Source organism: Vanellus vanellus (assembly GCF_965231255.1).
Source record: "Vanellus vanellus genome assembly, chromosome: 8".
Taxonomy (NCBI): Eukaryota; Metazoa; Chordata; class Aves; order Charadriiformes; family Charadriidae; genus Vanellus; species Vanellus vanellus.
The window spans coordinates 12,337,180-12,357,568 of record NC_138913.1 but is presented as its reverse complement, the minus strand read 5'-3'; the positions used below and the strand labels follow the sequence as shown (position 1 = coordinate 12,357,568).

The 20,389-nt window shown below is 43.0% G+C and overlaps 1 protein-coding gene across 1 annotated transcript in view; it reads left to right on the top strand.

The window, feature by feature from the left end:
* The window catches only part of PSMD1 (proteasome 26S subunit, non-ATPase 1), a 75,588-nt gene extending 56,132 nt beyond the window's left edge, over nt 1-19,456 (top strand). Inside the window, exons 19-25 of the mRNA XM_082487059.1 lie at nt 5,472-5,574; nt 10,825-10,994; nt 12,282-12,374; nt 13,960-14,052; nt 16,261-16,407; nt 18,262-18,416; nt 19,249-19,456. Of these exons, the coding sequence (XP_082343185.1) occupies nt 5,472-5,574; nt 10,825-10,994; nt 12,282-12,374; nt 13,960-14,052; nt 16,261-16,407; nt 18,262-18,408 (753 nt within the window). The 3' untranslated portion in view covers nt 18,409-18,416; nt 19,249-19,456. The remainder of the gene's footprint in view (nt 1-5,471; nt 5,575-10,824; nt 10,995-12,281; nt 12,375-13,959; nt 14,053-16,260; nt 16,408-18,261; nt 18,417-19,248) is intronic.
* The last annotated feature ends 933 nt before the right edge of the window (nt 19,457-20,389 follow it).

Below are 20,389 nucleotides of genomic sequence, written 5' to 3'. Positions count from 1 at the left end.
CGTCCAGCCTGGCCTTGGAACACCTCCAGGGATGGGGCCTCAACAACTTCTCTGGGCAACCTGTTCCAGTGCCTTACCACCCTCAGAGTGAAAAATTTCTACCTAATGTTTAATCTAAACCTGCCCTCTTCCAATTTGAAGCCATTCCCCCTCGTCCTAGCACTACATGCCCTAGCAAAATGTCCTTCCCCAGCTCTCCTGTAGGCCCCCCTTAGGTACTGGAAGGCTGCAATAAGATCTTCCTGGAACCTTCTCTTTTCCAGGCTGAACAGCCCCAATTCTCTCAGCCTCTCCTCATAGGAGAGGTGCTCCAGCCCTCGTATCATCCTTGTAGCTCTCCTCTGGACACGCTCCAGCAGGTCCATGTCCTTCTTATGTTGGGGACTCCACAGCTGGATGCAGTACTCCAGGTGGGGTCTGATGAGAGTGGAGCAGAGGGGCAGAATCACCTCCTTTGACCTGCTGGCCACACTTCTGATGCAGCCAAGGATACGGTTGGCCTTCTTTTCCTTAGTTAACTGTTTATTAAGTCTTATTCTTAACAATCTCATGGGCTTCATGTGCATGAATGTTGACTGGTGGAGGGAGAAGTGGTAAACAGCCTTATAAACAATAAATGACAGCCCCTTGGGTTTGTGGTAGGAAATGGTGCTGTATCATTCTCATGTCTTAAAGCCTGTGTTGTTTCCTCAGTGTTTCCAAGGTTGCGTGTTTGGCTTCGTCTGAGATCAGTGGCATGTAATTTTGGCCAGCACTAATTATCAGAATGGGGTGTGTGTATTGTTAGTAAAGATGACATGAGTCACTGCCTACGTTTTAGTGTTCCTCCTGGAAGTCACCCAAATAAATTTCTTGATAGCATTTCCAAATGCTATAAAATTTTTAAAGTGCTTGAAGATTTCAACGGAGAAACAGAGCTTGTGGGTTTCATAACGTATTAAATAGACCTATTCAGTAGTCTGGGATGTGCTTGTTGCTGTGGTTTGAAGAAAAAATAGTAGCAGATTAAAGGGCCCTGCTAGACAAACTCTGGCAGATTTTGCTTCAACAGCTTAAGAAATTAAGCTGTCTGTTGGCATTTTGCTCTATTCTGTAGAAGGCGAGTGCCCCAATAGCAAAGGCAGAACCGAATTTTTTGTCTGTACCGCTTTTGCTTTCTCCAAAGAGATGGAGCAATGGCTCCATGTGAGGATGATACCTTCCTGAACCACTACAGCTAGAGCTGCCAAAGCAGGCTTTCCCCAGCAGCAAAGATGATTTTACATCTGGGACCTGATCCAGTCAAAAATCCACTCCTGTGCAGCATGTGCTTTATAGGAACAGCCGGAATCAGCGTACAGGCCTCCCGTGCATTTCAGTCTTGAGGCAGTCCTTTGATCTCACTTTACCTGGTTCTTAAGGCCAAGCGGGGTGGTCTTACGCTTTCATAGAACAATTTTGCTTCCGCTGATGTTAAAGTAAAACTTTGAAAAGGGCAGTGTCAATACATTTTCTAGGGCTGGCAGTGGTCCATGGCTCACGATGCACAGGTATGCAGAATTAATCTGAAAGCAGAACACTCTTGCTATGGCACTACATATTTTGTATTTTAAGAAGTAGAGGGTATAAGGACTCTTTCTTATTGTAGCTGTTCAGCACTTGTTCATTGAACGCCTGCTCTCAGCTGCCGTAACCTGTCCACGTTGCCTGGAGAGGTGGCAACTGATCTGCTCAGGTTTAGCAGCCAGGTTTCTGTCCCTTGGTCCCTGCCAGTTGTCAGTGGCCCAGTTAGCTCGCCGCCCTGTGCGGTGTCCTGGTGCCACAGCTGGTGGATTCCTGGTGGGCTTGTTGCCCAGGTGTTTTGTTCATTTGCTCTGGACTAATGTATATGTGAGTAGGAGCTAATGGAAGGCATATTAGGGAAAGGGTGCTCCCAGGGGCAGCACACCACGGACAGGGAAGGTGGATGACCTAGCCTCTGCTAGCCCTACCTTACCTTTGCTGAGCGTTCCTGCCCTCTGGTCTGAGGTGCTGCCCCATCAGACTTCGGATGTCAGCGTGAACATTAGCAGTTCTGCTGAATGTCTTCTCGCTTCACCCAGGGGTTTGTTCTCTGAAGATTTGATTACGGTGTAAATTCCAGATTACAGTCCACCAAACGAGCTTTGTAACATCCGTCTGTTTTTATAAATATTCCAAAGCCAGAAGCTGAGCCCAGAGTCACAGGAATGATGTGCTTTAAACAGAGGCACTGGAATCCTACTGCTTAGCTCGCAACCAGAGGAATAGTTTTACACGTTACTTCTGTGTCTCTGTGTGTCTGTCCTAAATGATATCTGGCGGCTTTGGTTCACCTAGTCTGCATGTGGTTGCCCTTGATACTGCACGAGGCCCCGTTCCAGGCTGCAAATGCAAACTAAGGTATTTTTCCAGTGTGCAAGAGGTCAGGCGTAAGAAACAAACTATTTATATTAAATGTGTAAACCTCAGTGTAAGCTTTTATAAATAAAAATCGGGAGAGCGTGAAAAAGCATAAATGGAGTGAAGCAAGAGCAGAGTTTGGTCAGTATATCCAGAATAAAACCTGTATTGTGTGTGCAGTATCTCCCTGCCACACATCTGTCTGTGTGGCTGCCCCAAAAACGTACGTTGCTCCTTTTTCTTAGCTTTAATAAATTCAAGGAAATTTAAGTCACCTCCTTTTGGGGACAGGGACTAGGAACTAAAAACTTTTTAATGCAAAGGGGAATTGGTGAATACAGAGCTAGTATTACCGCACAAATTGTTGGACTTACTTAGACCAAAAAATGGAAATAGCTGCTGTTTTTCCCCTGTCAGTTTTAATAAATGCCTCCTGCTCTACCGGAGAAGTGTTGTTTTGTTCAGCTTCGCTGCTCATGTTTAGAAGTGGCTGGCTGCTCTGGTGCTTCATGGTTGTGAGACTGTCCATTTGTGTGAAACAAATAAAGTAATTTTAATACAGTCGTGTTCAGCAGGTCATGAATTACTCGTATGAATGTTAGTGTATTCCATGGTCACAGACTGGTTTAAGTCTCATCAGGGTAGATGCCATCAGTGCTGAAGGAGTTGAGGTAACAAGTAGTACGGCTGGGTTAGTGGCTGGAAGAGTGAAGGCAGGAAAGGTATCAACCAGAGAGTGTCTGCTCCTTCGGGGCACCTGTGTATTAAGTGGAGTGATGAGTTAACGTGCATTGAGAGCTATTTTGCAGAAAACATATGGTCTTAATCTAACTGTTCACTGAGTGTGTAGGTCTGCCAAGCAGCTTTGTGGCTCTTGGGTATAATGCTTGTGGGATGGAGAGGCAACCTCTGTCTTCTTTCCATCCCAGACATTGGACATAATCTCTCAAAGGTAGAGTCTCAACTTCTTACTGTCTTTGGTCAAAAATTCACACATAAAATGTGGTGAAATTTATTGCTAGCATTACCTTGGCTGCAGGATTACGTCATGGCTCTGATGTGCTTTTACTGGAGAATCTGATCTCATGCTTTGCTGAGAAACCCCTGCAGTTTGATTTACTGCCCTGAGGCAGCTCTTCGTTCTGTTTTCATTTTTTTTTTTTTTTACCTTGATGAATCCCAGTTTAACAAAATGTTATTCTCAGTATGTTTCTCATGTCACTGACTCAGTCATATGAATGATTGCTTTTTTCACGGGTGCGAAAACTCTCTGTAAGCACTTTGAGATTCCCCAGCGCACCCCAAGACAGGCCACATGTGCTAGGAATGATGCCTCTGAAGGCTGCTCCTGTTGCTCAGTGGTGCCCACCCTTAGCCCAGCTCTGGAGCTTGTGGTGTCCTGCATGGATGGGGTACCGACTGTTCGCTGGGTGCTGTTATCAGCCAGAACAACCTCCTGAGTGTTGTAGTTAGCGTTTAAGCCTCCTTCACTGAAACAGTTAGGTGCTGGGAGCATCAGAGGCTGTGCAAGAGTACGTTCTTTGTTGTGGTCTTTGCCTACAGCAGATGCCGAGTGTGTTTTACAATGGAAAGGTAGGACCTTTCTTCAGACGCTTGTCACTGAGCAAATATCACTGACGTCCCTGGAGAGGCATACGTTCTTTGGATAAGAAAAAGTGGTTAGGGGGTTGTCTCCTATTAGGGTTTTATTCTTGGAAACTTTAACTGCATTTGCAATACTAAGAACTGCTCTGTGTCTCTGGTGGCTGTGTCTGGCCCTGCTGCCTTGAGCTAGAAGTTTGTCCTCTCATCTGTGCCTGCAGATGTAGGAATAGGACTCGGGATACCAGCAACAAAGTGGGCCAGTAATGGGGAGAAGCTTGTTCAAGACGTCTTGGAATGAGCCTTTTTGAAAAGACCTCCTTTGCTTTTGAGCCTAGAATCATAGAATCATTTAGGTTGGAAAAGACCTTTAAGATCAAGTCCAATCATTAACCTAACACTGCCAAGTCTACCACTAAACCACGTCCCTAAGTGCCACATCTACACATCTTTTAAATACCTTCAGGGATGGTGACAACTGCTTCCCTGGGCAGCCTGTTCCAATGCTTGATAACCCTTTCAGTGAAGAAATTTCAACTGAAGGCTTATTATGAAAACAAAATGTCGTATGGAAATCTGGATTAAAATTAATTTAGGAAAAAGGAATAAAAGAGTCTTCGAGACATGCTTTCGATGGAATGCAGCTTCCCAGGTTTTGACTGAGTTGCAGATTGCTATATCCTTGTCTGCTTTTTCAGTTATAAAAACTACTTGAGCTGTATTGTTGCTCCACTGTATATATTAAAAGACAGCAGTTATTAATTTGTGATAAAGCCTTAGATATTGCTGGATGTGGTACAGTTCTGTGTCATCAACACTTGGTGAACCAGTGAAAGGTGAAGCTCTTTGAAGCAATGATGGTGATAGAAGCAAAGGTTGGGCAATTTCCCTTACTAATGCGTGCTTAAGATACTGTGGTGAACATACAGTGGCATAAGCTATTACTTTATTAAATATTTTCAATAATGATTTTCACTTACAAGGTAGGAGCACAGTAGCAAAATTTGCTGATGACGCACCATAGGGGCATTATCAATACAGCAGAAATATTGTAGAGGAAAAACAGAATAGGTTTGAAGTTTTCAGCAGTAGGAATCGGAGGAAATTTAATAAAGTGCAGTGTCACGCACCTAAGAACATATAGTAGTTCTTCCTACAAACTCATCAGTTGGTCTTTTCTTCCCTCCAGAGATTCTCAGGCTGTTCCTGTAAGGCCTGCAAAATGTGGTTTGGAAATGTGCATCCATCCTGACTATTCTAAAATCGCTATATGGGTATCTTCAAGTGGGGAAAACCTCTGTAATTAATTATTAGTGTATGACTTGTGACACCAGTGACTAAAGCCATTGAAAAGATGAATGTTGTCGTAGGATGCAGAAATCCAGGATGCTTCCAGTAAAGACAGAATATTAGACTCATGCAGTCAGTTTTATAATCTCTCTCTTTTTTTATTTTTATTTTTTATACAGGTCAGCCAGTTCAGACAGCTCTATTCCAAAGTGATCAATGATAAGCATGATGATGTTATGGCAAAGTTTGGAGCAATCCTGGCACAAGGCATTTTGGATGCAGGTAATTCCTCAAACATTTAAAGCAGTCAACATTTCTTAAACTTTTTTGGCTACAATAGCAAATTTCATTTGGGAGATGAGGTGCTGACTTTGTGCCTGTCGGGTAATAGTAGCGAGAAATCACTTATTTCAAGTCATTTTATCTAATTAAAGACATAAACCCCGTTTTATAGTTTCAGCTTATATCAGTGTGCTTCTGTTAGGAGAGACTCAACACAGTCATTGGAGCAGAATTCTTGTCCAGAAGTTAAGACAAATATGTTTTTTTTTCTCTGTCTGTTTTGTCACCCTGAATGTTGATTTATAGCACAATAGGTTGTTTCTTTATTTTTCAAAGTAAGCTACTGCTCCAGAAATTTGGAAACTTTGTGGTATCTAGTCCTCATATTTTGCTGCTTCTGTTAAAATCTGACATAACCAGTTTTTAAAAGAATATATAGGTATGTATTAAATATGTTCTTTAATAACTAAGTTTTGCCTCTTTCCTGATTATTGTGAGGTGTTGCATAAAGAGGGAAGCACAATTATCTGCATCAGTGTTACATCAGAAGACTTGATTTCACAGGCTACTACCTTTTTCTAGCGTAGGGAACATCATCTCATGAGTATGAATGACTAAATGTTGAGCCAAGCGTAGGATTCTCTAAAGACATTAGCATTCACCAGGACTGAATTGCAGGGCCTATTAAGTAAGGTTTCTGTGAGGAAAGAGGACAGGCATTGTTTTGTTTTTAATTTTTCCTTCTGCTGGAGTTAAGACTTGTACAGTGCTGTGTGTGTCAATAACACCCCCTTTCCAAGTTTCCAAACACAGTTTCTCCCATCTGGTCTCTCATCCTGTGGCCTTTTCTTGCACCTCCTTATTCCCTGTGGTAGGTAGAAACAAGCTGGTTTTCCCGGTGCTCTGAGATTCGGGTTAGTCCTGAAGTCACATAAGCAAAGAAGTCTCATCTATTTGTCTTTGTGGCATCGCTTAAGCACAGCAACATGCACTGCGATTACACAGCGTCTGTGTGAAATTACTACATATCCAAGCCATGTGGTGGAGGGAGAAAAAGTTAGGGCTGCCTGCACCTATCAGCATGGAAACATGTTGAAAAAGCTCTCTTCCTGGTGAGCACGTGGCAGTCGGGCTGGGCTGTGCTCTATGACTAGGGCTACTCAGAGAAGGAAGCAACAAGAACCACCTCCTTTATCTTTCTTGCCTCCCCGGTGCCCCTCCTGGAGCTCAGCCTAAGCAGTACTCTTGGCACAAGACTGTTACGGTAATTTTGGTCATTCCCATACTCATACTGTGTTGCTGGGAAGCCAGATCCCAGCTCAAAGAGATTTTTCTGTCAGCAGTACAGACCTGCTTCAAATTCCTACCTTTAAGATTAAATCATAAAAATGCAGCTAAAACCTTATTTGCTTCCTGTGTCACTCATGTATTGTATAATGACTTGGAAACCAGAAGCATTCAATTTTAATAAACTACATGTGAATTTGTGCCAACTTTAACCTCTCTGTTTCTTGCTGAGCAGCTGGGGGAAGGCTGTGAACTTCCCTTTCTTAACCTATTGTCACTTTCATTAGATTCTCTTAAAAGAATAAATTCTTTTTATCTCTCCCGTACAACTACAAATGCTTATCTGAAACAATGAGCTATAGAATTCAATTATCACTACCAGGAAGAAAAGGTTCTTTGTGTCATCTGCCACAGTTGGGGCAATTAAGTTTGGTTTTTCTTTTCTTTTCTTTTTTTTTTTTTTTTGGTGGGGGAAAGACAAAAGTATAATTCTCTTGGAATGACAGGCTTTGATCAAAAGTACAAGATTTCCAGTGTGCAACTGGGAAATGATGCACTGGAGGTGGGTTTTTTTGCTCTAACAATGAGGCAGTCGTTAGATGGAGGTGGTTTTATGGAAGGAGCAGGGTACCTTGGAAGCACTGAAGTGGAAATGAAGCATTTGGTCGTAGTCTAATTGTTAGGCCTCAGCAACTACAGTTTTACTTCTTTAATAAAATAAGAAAAATGTAGACACTCTAAATTTAGCTTAGAGATATTTTTTCCCCCAAAGCCTCTGAACTTTTATAATGCTCACCTTTCATGTACGAACGTGCTCTCTTGTTCCAGGCTGCTGACCCCCTTTCTTTTTTTTGGAAAAATCAATATGCTTTATTTTCTGGAGTATGTATTTGTAAATGTGAGCTACAAAAGGGATATACTAATCTAATTAGATGTCAGCATTTTACGTGCTTGAAAACTAATTTGCCCTCTGGACTCTAGGTATCTTCTCTGGTTCTTAATGCCACATTTCTCACTCTGTGAGAAAAAAGGAGCAGCAGTCATTACACAAATACCTAATAAGTATATGTGGAAAGTCCTTTTCTGGATATGTAGGAAAGGTTTGGGTGGGCTGAGCAGTGCAATGGGCAGGGGACAGGGTGTAGCTTCTTTGGCTACAGTTTGCACTGCCCAGTGCTGTTTAGAACCTGATGGTGAACGTATTGGATTCCCACAGTGTGGAGACGTTTGTTATGAGTTACGAAAAAGAAAGCGTCATCCAAATTACAGAGGAAACAATTGCCTATCTCTTCATTGCTGTCTCTCCAAATATGGGTCTCGCATGATGTGTTGTATTTTGGATGTTAAAGACTTTAGTACAAAAAATAAACTTTGATGCGGAAGGTCTTCCCTCCGACATGTTGAATTCGGCGCTACTGTTTCCTACCTTTCTCCTGCCTGTCCCTGTTCATGTGCCCTTCATGTAAAGTTGGGTCTAGCTCTCTGGTAATTAGGAAAAAAGCCATTCTCCTATGCTAATGTTTTTGTCCATTAGATTAGAGCTACCTTGTGTTTCATTGTCCACATGAATCAGGTCACTAGCACATGCCGAAATCAACTCTGCCAGGGTTTTGATGGCTCATCCTGTGGGATTTTGACTTTTCTGTACTGCTGCTAAGAGTTCAGGTCATCTTTGTTTACTGAGTAGATGAAGCAAATTATAAATCTTTACTGATAGAGAAAGAAACAGTATGATATTGTCTGAAAATGGGATGCTGCCTAGGCAAGGATTGGAAACTAATTTCTAAGATCCACAAAGCATCTTTATCGAATGACTGTTGTGCTGGTGTATTGGCCTGGGCTATGCTGATGGAGTATTACGAAGTATCACAATTACTACATAAAGAGTGAGTTCATCAAAGTATAGAAATCATCGGAATCTGCTTGCTGCACTCCCCCTCTTATTAACTGACATTAAACTTTGAACCAGCAAATCTTCATAGCCTTCAGAATAGCCACTTTAATTCCAGCAAACCTTGCCACAGTGGCAGTTTGAACTGTGGGGGATGGACCTTATAGTACTACCCAAGGAACCCTGAAAATTTTTCTTGTGTGTTTTTTGAATTTTTTTTTCCAGGCATCATGTCACAGCTTTCATCCATCCAGCTAAAGATCTGGAATGTGTTCCCTTCCAGGTTGTCAGGGCTGCTACTTAATCATGAAGATAAATCACAGTTGTGCAATATCATGTCTCCCCACCTTTCCTGCTCCCTGCAGAATGCTGGGAGCGAGGGTGGGCTGTGTGGGGGTGTCAAACAACAGAAAGAAGTAGCATGACAGCATCTTTTGAATATGAAATCTGTTACTCATCCAGGAAATTCCATAGAGTGGATAATATAATTCTAAAGGTTAAAATAAATTCTGAAAATTAAAGTCCAAAAGTTTGATAAAGTCTAGTTAAGCTGCTTGTGCAACATTCACTGGGCTGCTTAATCCAGCATATCTGCAGATCACTAACCTGGCCCTTATACACTGATGCAGTGAAGAAAAGTTTAAAGTAAAGAGGGGGGAGAAGACCAGAAATTTGAGTGTGCAGTTTGACATGTTTAAGGATAGGACAAGACCTCAGGCAGTCCCTCCTTAATGCTGAGGCAAATTCAAGTATAAGAGCAAGAGATTAGTATCAGAGAAAATAATGAGAAGCAGAGCAGACCTATCAGTAGTAAAAGATGAGACCATATCATTGCCTTTCTTCAAAGAGGCGGCTAGAAGTAGTTTTCTTGTCAAACAGCCGGAGATCTATTGCTACCACAAAAGGAAAAGCAAGGAGATAGTATGTATCCTATAGGAGGGCATCAAAATCCTCCATCTTCCACTGCTTCTCCTGGGACTAACACTGACAGATGCCTAAAATGAGTTTACTGCTTCATTCAGGGCTTTCATTAGTTCTGGCAGCAAAAATTAATTTTGCTTGTCTTGAAAACTCAGAGACAGCTCTATTGCTGCCTGGCCCTATTGAGGTGGCTGTTTGTTTGAGGCAGGAGAATGGTACTCTAGTCTGGGATTTTTGCCTACAAAGCCCCCCGAGTTTGCAACTAGGGGGAGTTTGTATTTTAACAAAGTTAACCTCCCGCACTTCGTCTTGTCAGCAGTAATGGACTTGCCTGGTGCTCTCTTCAACTCAATTCATTGTGTTCATCAGAAGACTGAAGATCAGATTAACACTTTCTCACTCTGTCTGCAAACCAGATCTTTCAGTTTGGTTTCTAGCTGGATGTTTCTGCGCTACATCAACATACGGAGTTGTTTTGGTCTCTGCTTTGCAAGTACAAAGCTAAGACTTGGTTGTCTCGCAGAGATGTAATTTTGCTGCAAAGACTGCAGGAGCTTGTCTCGTTGCTGCTTAGATTGATAACCTCTAGAAGCAACTTCTGAAGTTGCTACTGTTTACATTTTTTTCTACTGAGATGGTGTAGGATAAAAACCTAGGCATATTTCTTCTGAATAACTGACAGTTCAGGGACGCAGCCACAGAAAGAAAAGTTTCTGTATACACTGCTTTATATGCACTGTTTTCCGTGTGAGTCTTGTCTTATGGATCGTCTATATGCTCTGTTTTAAAACTACTTATGACAAAGGTTTGCCTTTTTCTCCCCCTCTCCCTGCCTTCTGCATTCTACTTTTATTTAACCTGTATCCTGGCAAAATGAGTGTGGAAGGGCTGTATTCGTTGATGATGTTTGGGTAATATCTAGCAGATGGAACAGTTTGGTTGTTACGCTGCCCGTTTGTTTTGCTGTGTAAGCAGAGGTCAGAATGACGGAGGAAGATGTATTCCAGAGGAGAAAGCCGACAGCATCATGGCCTGGCTTGTGCTGTGTAGCCCTCTTCACAGCAGCTGTTTCAGAGATGCATTGCTCAGGTGTCTTTGTGGAGTTCCCAGGAATGCATTAACTAACTTGTTTCATTTATGATTCCTTACAGGGGGCCATAACGTAACCATTTCGCTGCAGTCGAGGACGGGACATACTCACATGCCTTCCGTGGTGGGGGTTCTGGTCTTCACCCAGTTCTGGTTCTGGTTCCCCCTGTCACACTTCTTGTCGCTGGCTTTCACCCCAACCTGTGTCATTGGCCTTAACAAGGATCTTAAGGTACGTAACAAGCAGAGAGGAGAAGTGCTGATAGCTGCTTGGAAGACTGGAGTGGCCTGGGAGGGGTTTGCATGGATTTTTGCTGGTTTTCTTTGTATGTTTTGAGCTTGTTTGTGCCAGAAAGGGCGCTAACTGGGAGAAGTCTGAAAAGCAGGCTTAAATTGCAGGGCTGGTGGTGGGAATAGGGACAAGAAAAATGTAGAGAGCAGACTTTGACCCCTTTACTTCAAAGTAGCTTAGAAAGAAAGGAACTATAGTCAGTATATGCGGGCAGAGACAACCCTGTTAGGATTCCAGAAGGTCAAGGTTATTTTAAAAAAAAAAAAAAGTGTTGCTCCCAAATAAATTATGTGATATTCTCCCCTAGGAAAGCTAGCGATGGGAAAGCAGGGTTTGTTTGGATTCCTTGGGGAGTCAACATTAAACCAAGCAGTCATGGGTACTGCACTTTTCTTATGCATCTGTTCTTCCAGCTGATCAGCTGTGGTATGGCCCCTTCAAGCTGCGTACCATGTTGGGTCTCCTGTGCTGAAAAACTGGGCTAGTAACTTCCACAAAAAAAACTTCTGAATGTGGCAGTGCAGGGGTGTGCTTGCATACTTAAACCAGCTACAGGATGGATGTATATTATGGGCTGCACCACACCCACCTCACTTCCTCAGAGCAGTCCCTGTTCTCTTGTTGCTCTGTGATGTGTCACAAAGGGAGAGACTTGAGATACTGCAGAAATTCAGTTTAAGAATTTGGATTGGCTGTCAAAAGATTCTTTCTGCCCTTGCTTAAGTAGCCAAGAGTAAGAGAATATGTGAAATTGGTAACCCACCCCCAAAATGTACTGTCCTTTTGCAAGAGGTGAATGTCAGGCGGTGTTTGGTTTGTCCTAGCGTGCGTTGACAGAGCAGATCTTCACTTAGATCTTAAACCAATTTTGTGTTAATATGAGCAGGCACAGCAACAACATCAAAACCACAAAAGCTTCGAAACAATGAAAACAAAGCATGGTGTGAATAGTGTGGAGTGTATGGAGAAGGCTAGGAGAGCTTGCCAGAGTCAAATTATAGAATAATTAAATAACATTGTTCTAGTTGAACTGTTGCCACTGATAACAGTTTCTCAGCTTCCGGAGGGGGAGAAGGGGAAGCTTGTATTCTTTAGAGGATCTGTGTTTGTCTCTGCTGGAAGGAAAATGAAGCTAAAGCAATTATTCTGCTGTGCATTTTTTTCCCCTGCTTTTCTCGTCTCTAATGTGTTTTGTTTTGTTTTGTTTTTTTAAACTGTTTGTCTTAGATGCCAAAAGTCCAGTACAAGTCCAACTGTAAGCCGTCCACATTTGCCTACCCCCCACCTCTTGAGGTACCAAAGGAAAAGGAGAAAGAAAAGGTATTTGGGCTAGCTTTCTGTGGTGTAAAGACTAACCCCTTCTCCCTCCTAGTATAAACATTGACTTTGGTGGCACTAACAGGGAATCTAAAGAGCAAAAGAAAAACTGGCAGGCGCTATTGTCTCTGAAAGAGAATTCTAGCTATTTTTTCCTGCTGTGCCTTGGACTGTTGCTGATCATGGCATACAACTGCTGTGCTACTGAGTCGCTGGAACCTCCCTTATCTCCAGTGATCAAGCAGAAGCATTGATTAATAAAACTGTTTTCCATGCCCTACTGATTTGTACGTGTATTGTCTTTGTGCAGCACCTAGCACAGTGGGGTCCTTGTTCATGACTTGGGTTTCAAAATGCTACTGCAGTACAAACATTGAGAATATTAGGTGGGACACTTCTCAAATAGTCCCGTATGGAATGACAGAAGTGTACCTGGGCTCAGGGCAGTGGGGCCATGTGCTAGAATAATAGCTGTCAGGCCCATAGATTGCAAAAAAGGTTAGTGTGGAACTGAGAATATCTAGGTATTGAAAAGCAAGAGATGAGACCTCTGGGATGACAAGCAGGACAATAGTGGAAGCAATTTGTCTCCTGGCAGAAGATGGTAAAAGCTGTTGAGCAGACCACAGCAGCAGGCAGAGCAGCCCTTGGGGAGCAATTGCAGCAGTGGAGACCTCAGGCCTGTCATGCTGATGAATGACATTGTGTGAAAACTGTAAAACATTTTACCAGAATTGAATGCTGCACAGGACAGATTTCCAAGCCACTGAGGAACCCAGAAGTGAACTCTGATAAAAGACAAAGCTCACTGCTCATAGCTTTCTCACCTTTGGAATAGGATGGGAATTGGGCAAACCTTTCCTCTTTTCAACTTCCCTGGCAAAAATGAAAATGTGCTGTGAGCCCATATGTAGCCTAGAAAGCCTCACTAGCAATGTGATAAATGCGGTTGTTCCCTGTCCCTCTGATTAATTGCCATATAGAGACAGTTACTGTGGATAGAGAGATGTGCTCACTGGAAGGGAGACGGGCTGAATTCTTGTATGCGAGTGTTGCTTCTGGGTACTTTCTGGCTCAGGAGTGCCAAAGCCTCCATAGGGCATTTTGCATATCCACTTCTTTAGATCAATGAAAAATACAACTGTCTGATTAGGACGGTGGAACAGCTTTAGGTCATTCTGAAGAGTATCCATATACATGTTTCTTTACCTTGGGGACTCTGGCAATGGGTTTTTCTGTAATAAGAATTCAGTTTGTTGCTCTGTTAAAAATAAACCTCTCATAGAGATTAATCATTACTCTCTGGGTCTCTGTAAATTAGGAAATTTACTCTCCTTCTGCATATGTGGCTGGACCCAGTCTGCATTCATGGCATTTTTTTTGTCCCATCTGTGCCATTTGTTTGCTTTGATGATGGTGTATTTGTCTCTTAAACAGAGCAGTGGGTAGGAAGTGGAATTGATCTTACTGACATCTGCACTGCGAACTGACCTAAGACTGATTGCCCTTTGTTCCCCTGCCTGGGGAGCTGAAGTGCAGTGTAGAGTGCTGCAGTCACACTGAATGCCTCCTCTGTTGACATATCTAGGTTTCCACTGCTGTGCTGTCCATCACTGCAAAAGCCAAGAAGAAGGAAAAGGAGAAGGAGAAAGAGAAGAAGGAAGAGGAGAAAATGGAAGTGGTGGGTGCAAACGTTGACATTTAAATGTCTTCTTCCCCCCCTTATAAATGTGGAAGGTGTGTCACGAAAGCTGGCACCCACTTAACGGTGTCCCCCCTGCCACCTATGTTAGTTCTGAGCAAAGCATTAACACACGTTTTGGTATACTGCATACACTGGTTAGCTTCTTTACTCTGTGTTTGTCTGTGCTGTGAAAAGCGAGAGGTGGTAATATTTGTGCATCCATTATTTCTGAGAAATAAATCTTCCTTGATACTGTTAAGTAACTGACTTTCTCAAAGGCAGGAGCTTGTTTTGACAAATTTGTTTGCCTTTAACTGCATGAACCTTTTGTGCGTTACTTCATTGCCTGCTGTCTTTAGACCAAGGGAGTTTTATCTCTTATCCGTGTACTTTTCTTATTAATGTGGAAAAAGTCTTAATTTCATGTTCTTGGTAACTCTGACCTTTTAAAAAGGACTCAGCGTTGTAGTGGTTGCTTGGTGGTATCTAATTCAGTTGAGAGCGCTGAAGAGTTTAAACTTTCTGGGTTTGCATATGCTTAACCCCCTATTCTGAAACGTTCACCTTTTTGGCAGCAATCTCTTATGTGCTTTGTCCATCTATCAAAATGCCAAACATTTATCCACACCCAGTGCAGAACCAGCTGAGCTTTGAGTACAGGATCCATCAACTGCTCAGTAGTTACGGTGATTGCTTGGTCCTCTGATAATTTCTTGCAGCTCATAGACCTGACACTGGAACTTGTCATCCTCATCTGTGAATAATGTGTCATCCTGCAGCAAGTGGAGGGATAGACAAATGGTCAGATAATGAATTCTTGGTGGCTGCTGTACTTTGGAAAATATATAGCAGCTAAAATTCTCGCTGTACCCTGACAAAGGGCCCTTCCTTTTGGGCTCTGCTCACAGGTGCAAATACACCAAGAACAACTGTAAACTGAAAATGCATTATGCTGACAAGCGCAGTAGTAATCTTTCTGATTCCACTTTAACGTTGATGTGAGAAAAGCAGCGTGGTCAGGGAATTTTTGGCCTCTGTAATTTTAAAAAGGAACACACAAATGATATGTGAAAGGAGGGTGGTGTATGTGTAAAATAACCTCCCTAGACCTACTTAAATGCAGCCATGTTGTAGGCACCAAACTTTATATAGTTGGCCCAGAAAAACAATCATCTCATGCATGCAAGGTGGAATCTCTGTTTTTGTCTTTTTGCTCCTTTATCAATGTTTCCTTGTCATCAAACATTGCCTTTTCTTTGAATTGTTCTTGCAGCACTATATACTAAGCAAAATGTGCTGAACAGATGCACATTTCATCAAAGTTGCTACAACCTACAGCTAAATACAGGTGTTAAGAGGAAGCAATATATTAGAAGGGATTCACATATCCTGTTTGTGTGTGTGTGTGTATGCTTCATATGTCTGAGAAGTCATCTTGGCTGAATCGAGCAAAAAAAATGAGGATAGTAAAAAGGGAGCTTGCTGCCACCTGCTGTGTTTGAGTCGTGTGTTTTGCCGTTGTCCTAATGTTTTAGAGGTATAATTGTTTTCTTCTTTTTCTTTTATGCCCATTATACGACTAGTAATCCATAGTTTCCAAGAGATCTGCACAGCGACGAGCAGTCACTGTGCCAGAGAAAGTCCTGTCTGCTGTTACAGGAGGTGCTGTGTATTTAGCGGTGTTCCTGATCGTTTCCTATTGGTTGTTCCATTTTTCTGCAGTCTTTTTTGTTTGCAACTCAGATGTTCCTGGGCAAGAGGGAAAACATGATCCATGTTCTTAAGTATGTGAAGGATGCTATGTTTTTTCCTTCTGAGGTTTTGCCTTCAGCTGCTGAGTCATTGGTAAAGGAGGTTTTAACTGCAATTCCCTAGGGAGTCACTGAGGTCGAGTCATTTTGGTTGAGTTGCTGTCAGTGATGGCTGTATAGCTGCGAAAATACAAGGGCAGCTTTTGGCAGTTTTCATATGCTTAGTAATGGTATTAAAGAATATTCAGTTCTGAACAAAAAGCGGTGAGTTTACAGAGGAAGTATTAGAAAGGGAAAGGGAAGCCAGAGGTAAACTGTTCCGCTGCTACCTGTTGAACTTTTTTCACCTACAGCTGAGAGCGAGGCATTGCCATGATGAGAGTCCTTAGATCCACACTGGCATTGCCTGTGACAACTGTTAAAATCATATTGATGTTCTCCTTCCCTTCCACAGGATGAGACTGAAAAGAAGGATGAAAAAGAAAAGAAAAAGGAGCCAGAACCCAACTTCCAGCTTCTGGACAACCCAGCCAGAGTCATGCCTGCTCAGCTCAAAGTTCTCACTATGACAGAGAGCTGCCGATATCAGCCTTTCAAACCAGTAAGTGTTACCTTCCTAGTCAGTGCACTTCCAGAACGTTCCCAGAGCTGAGCATGTGCATAAGGACCCAGAAGTTCTGTGTGCATGAGAATGCCACTTACAGCTGGTGCATCACTGCAATGTGGTTTAGAGATCTGCAACTTCACTGTTGTCATATTTGCTTTTTAATGTCCCTCTCTCCAAATGATCACATGCAGTTCTAGTTGGGGGGAAGGCAGAGCTACTGCAAACTTTTTCTCCATGTTAATGCTGCTTTCTTTCTCTTTCTTTTTCTACATATGCCAAATGCTGCAACATGGAAGTCAACCAGACATGCTCTGTGCATTAATGACATAGCTGAGGACATAAAGACTGAGCCATGATCTTTACAGTGAGAAGTTGTACAGGCTCGTCGTCAAAGCAATGAAATACATTAGGACTTCTGCTGAGGCTTTGTTATTCTGCAGTGGCATTTATATGGAAATGGGGCATTTTTTTTCATTAAACAGATTTCTTATTCAGTTACATCTGACCTTAGAAAAGTGCCTTCATCTCCCGTTAACCTACAGAAGAGATAGCATATGACTGTCAGATGGAGAATGAAAAAGACCTTTTAGCATTAGCCCAAGGGGTAACTAACTTTTCTGTGAGACGCTCAAATATATTGCAAAGCTTAATAAGCTTGCTCCTGACTTCTAAACCTCCCGAGTCAAATTCTCCTGGCCTTTATTTTTGGTCAAGAAATGACACCCTTGACTTTCCCCATTTGCAGGATTATGCATGGGGAAACGGTGTTCAGAAGTAGTAATATTTTTTTCCAGGAAAATAGTCATGTTTTTAATAAATGGATTTCCTGGAATTCCATCAGCACATTGGAATTCTCTATGCATCATGCCCTTTTGAAACATCTCCTTTAGCAAAGCTGCGGAAGGATTTTTCAGTTTCTACCCTTTTAAAAAGCAGACGTGACCCAACTGGTATTTGGATTGGGAAGATCTGCTCTGTGGTCCAGTAAGTGTCCACTTACACAGGTGAAATGTGGACATACGCAGCTGTTTGCTTCAGTTTCAAAAGAAGCCGAGTCCTTGGTGAGGGGAGTGTAGTTTCCTGCCATAACCCCCCCATAAAAAGATTTTTAAGAGAACAGAACGGCACAAGTTTTTTGCTGTTATTTAGGTTGTGTAACTAGGGAGGCTCTCGAAATGGAGCTGTTCTGGAGCTTTGCTCTGCTTTGGGGAATGCCAGAGTAAAAGGCTTCTTTGAAATGCTGTTTATAGCCTGGAATCCTGCTGTGGTCAAAGCTCTGATCCCAGCCAGGCATGACACAGCAGTGCCGCTTCGCACCTTGTGTTTCAGTCCTAGATGCACCGATTTGCTTTAGTCTGCCAGGATGTGTGGTTGTGATCTTTGTAATTAATTCCCCTTTGTTTTATGAGGTTCTGCTAATAGGATTCTTCAGTTGTTGGAAGCTGGTGATCAGATTAGTCTCTGTTTCAGATAGCCTCCTGGGAGGTGGCTACACAGAGAGGCTTCACTAAGCTTTGTTGCTCTGAAAAGATGAGCCTTATAAAGCAATTATGGTTCAATTAGTTTTCATGTGGAAAGCCCCAGACTGGGACTGAGGTAAAGCTGTGAATCCAGATGCCATTTTCTATCAAACTGAGACTTAGATAGTGGAAATACAAAAGGTAGCCTGGATGGGCTCTTTCTGTTCCCTTATCAGGCAGGGATCCGGGTGGGCGTCAGACGCTTTGCTCTCTGCAACTCACTCCAGCTGAGGTGTCTTGTATGGCCTAGGATAGACACTGTGGCTACCAACACTGCATCATGAAGCAGAGGTGAGCAGCTCTAATGCTCACTGCACTTGTCTTGCAGCTTTCCATCGGAGGCATCATCATACTGAAGGACACCAGTGAGGATATGGAGGAGCTGGTTGAACCTGTGGCAGCTCACGGTCCAAAGATCGAGGAAGAGGAGCAGGAACCTGAACCACCAGAGCCCTTCGAGTACATTGATGATTAAGACCTGAGGTACAGTGTGGTGTGCAGAGTCATCTTTGTTAGTCCCAATGAAGAAAAAGCCTCTTTGGATCAACTGAAGCAGTTACCAGCACCCAGCAGTCTTGTTTTAGCTCTTTGATGGCTTCTGTGCCAGATTCAGAAACATGCCCTGTCCCGATTTGAAGAGTTTGGCAGCAATAAAAGAGAAACCCACTCTTCCGGATCAGGTCTGACCCAGTCGTACTGGATCTGGTTTCTAATCTCTCATGCTTGGCTGCTCTTGAGTAGAGCTGTGCTGGGCAGAGTTAGAGCAGTGCATGGGGTCACAGGCAACAGCTGAGCTGGGAATAATCAGCTCATGAAAGATGGTCCCAGAGGGGCAAGTGGTTTATGTAACAAAGCTGTCATCTACTTGACCTCAGTGTGGCAGGATTGGTCGAAAGACAACTGCTCTGCTTTCTGGGGTTGTCTTGTCTTCACAGCAGTTCTGAGCAGAATTTAAAGACACTTCAGCTTTGTGGTGCTCTCTGAGCTCAACATAAGGATACCTGTAGATCTGTTCCAGGCAATGAATGGTGCGGTTCTCAGGTTCTTTGGTTAAAGTGCCTGAACTGATGTGTAAGTTTCTCACTGAGAGGCAGAAACTCAGTTGCTTTATTTCCAAATATGGGCTGGCATGTCCCAGTGCTCCCAAGAGCAAAGATTATGCACTTGAATTGGTGGATGGGCAGGAAAACAAACTCCTTGCTAAAATCTGTAAATGTTGCGTCAGTGGCAGGCTCGGGTGAGTGTGTGGGGCCAACCACAAGAAGCCTTAGTTAAATACATTTGTATTTCTGGTTTCTCTCTCCCCTTCCTCCAGGATCATGTCCTCTAAAGAAGACACTATGCTTGATATCAGAAAGACAGACATGAAGACCTTCCTATCGAGATCTGCTGTTCAGTGCATGCAGCCCCAATCTGTGCTGAGCTAAAGCTGATAGTCCGTGTTTTATGGCTGAAGAACAGATATATGCTATTTAGTGTACTCTTTCACAAAACCTTGTTTTCAAATAAATATATTAAAAATTCTTGACAGAAAACTTGCTGCTTTAAAAAAAAAAAAAAGGAAGCCTAAAAAACTTCTTTTCCGCTCACCCCAAATGTTAAAACCTAGGCCCAAGTCGTGCATCTTTCTCCAGCAAAGCTTGACTGACTCTCTTCCTCTGTAGAGTCATTGGGATCCGTGCACATCTCTTTTCTCCAGCACTTGTTTAGGCTGAGCGAGATTACCAACTCCATTCTGGCCCAGCCATAGTGTTGATGCTACAGAGAGGGCAGGTCTCTACTTGCCGGCAGCTGTCCAGATGAGGTCTGCTTCCAAATTACCTCTGTGATACTGACTTCGCAGTGATTTTTTTCCCCCTTGCTCATCCTGGTATTCGTGTGACAGTGTGAGGCTGACAGAAGGGCTCTGGGTGTTAGTGATGGGGAAACGGGGCATGTTTCTCTTAGTTTCACAGAATCTCTGTGGTTTTTTTCCTGTGTACTTTCGGCGCTTTCACCAAATATGAGCATAATAGCTGATGCGAGCAGGCAGCTGGAAATACGTTACAGGCCTAGATGGGGTGAATCCAGACATGCAAGTTGTTACACTGATGTGCATCATTAGCCAAGGGGGGATTTACAGTCAGGGGTATGGAATGAGCAGCAGTCAGAAGGAAAGAATGCGGCTTGACCGCTGCTGGCCCTTCACCTGTTGGGCTGTAACGCTTCAAAGGGTGCATCACCGGCGAGTCAGAGACTGCGGCCCTGGTCAGCTGTAAGCCAAATGCTGGGGAAAGCTCCATCATTTGAAACAGCACTGAAACGGAATGAGGTTTTTATTCTATGTATGTTGGGAGTGTTTTGCTCCATGTGAACATACCACAAGCTCATGTGCATCAGTAATAATGGAAGACAAATCTTGCATGTAGCGCCTGGGAGCTTTTCCAGCAGATGGTTTATTTTGGTGAATGTTACTA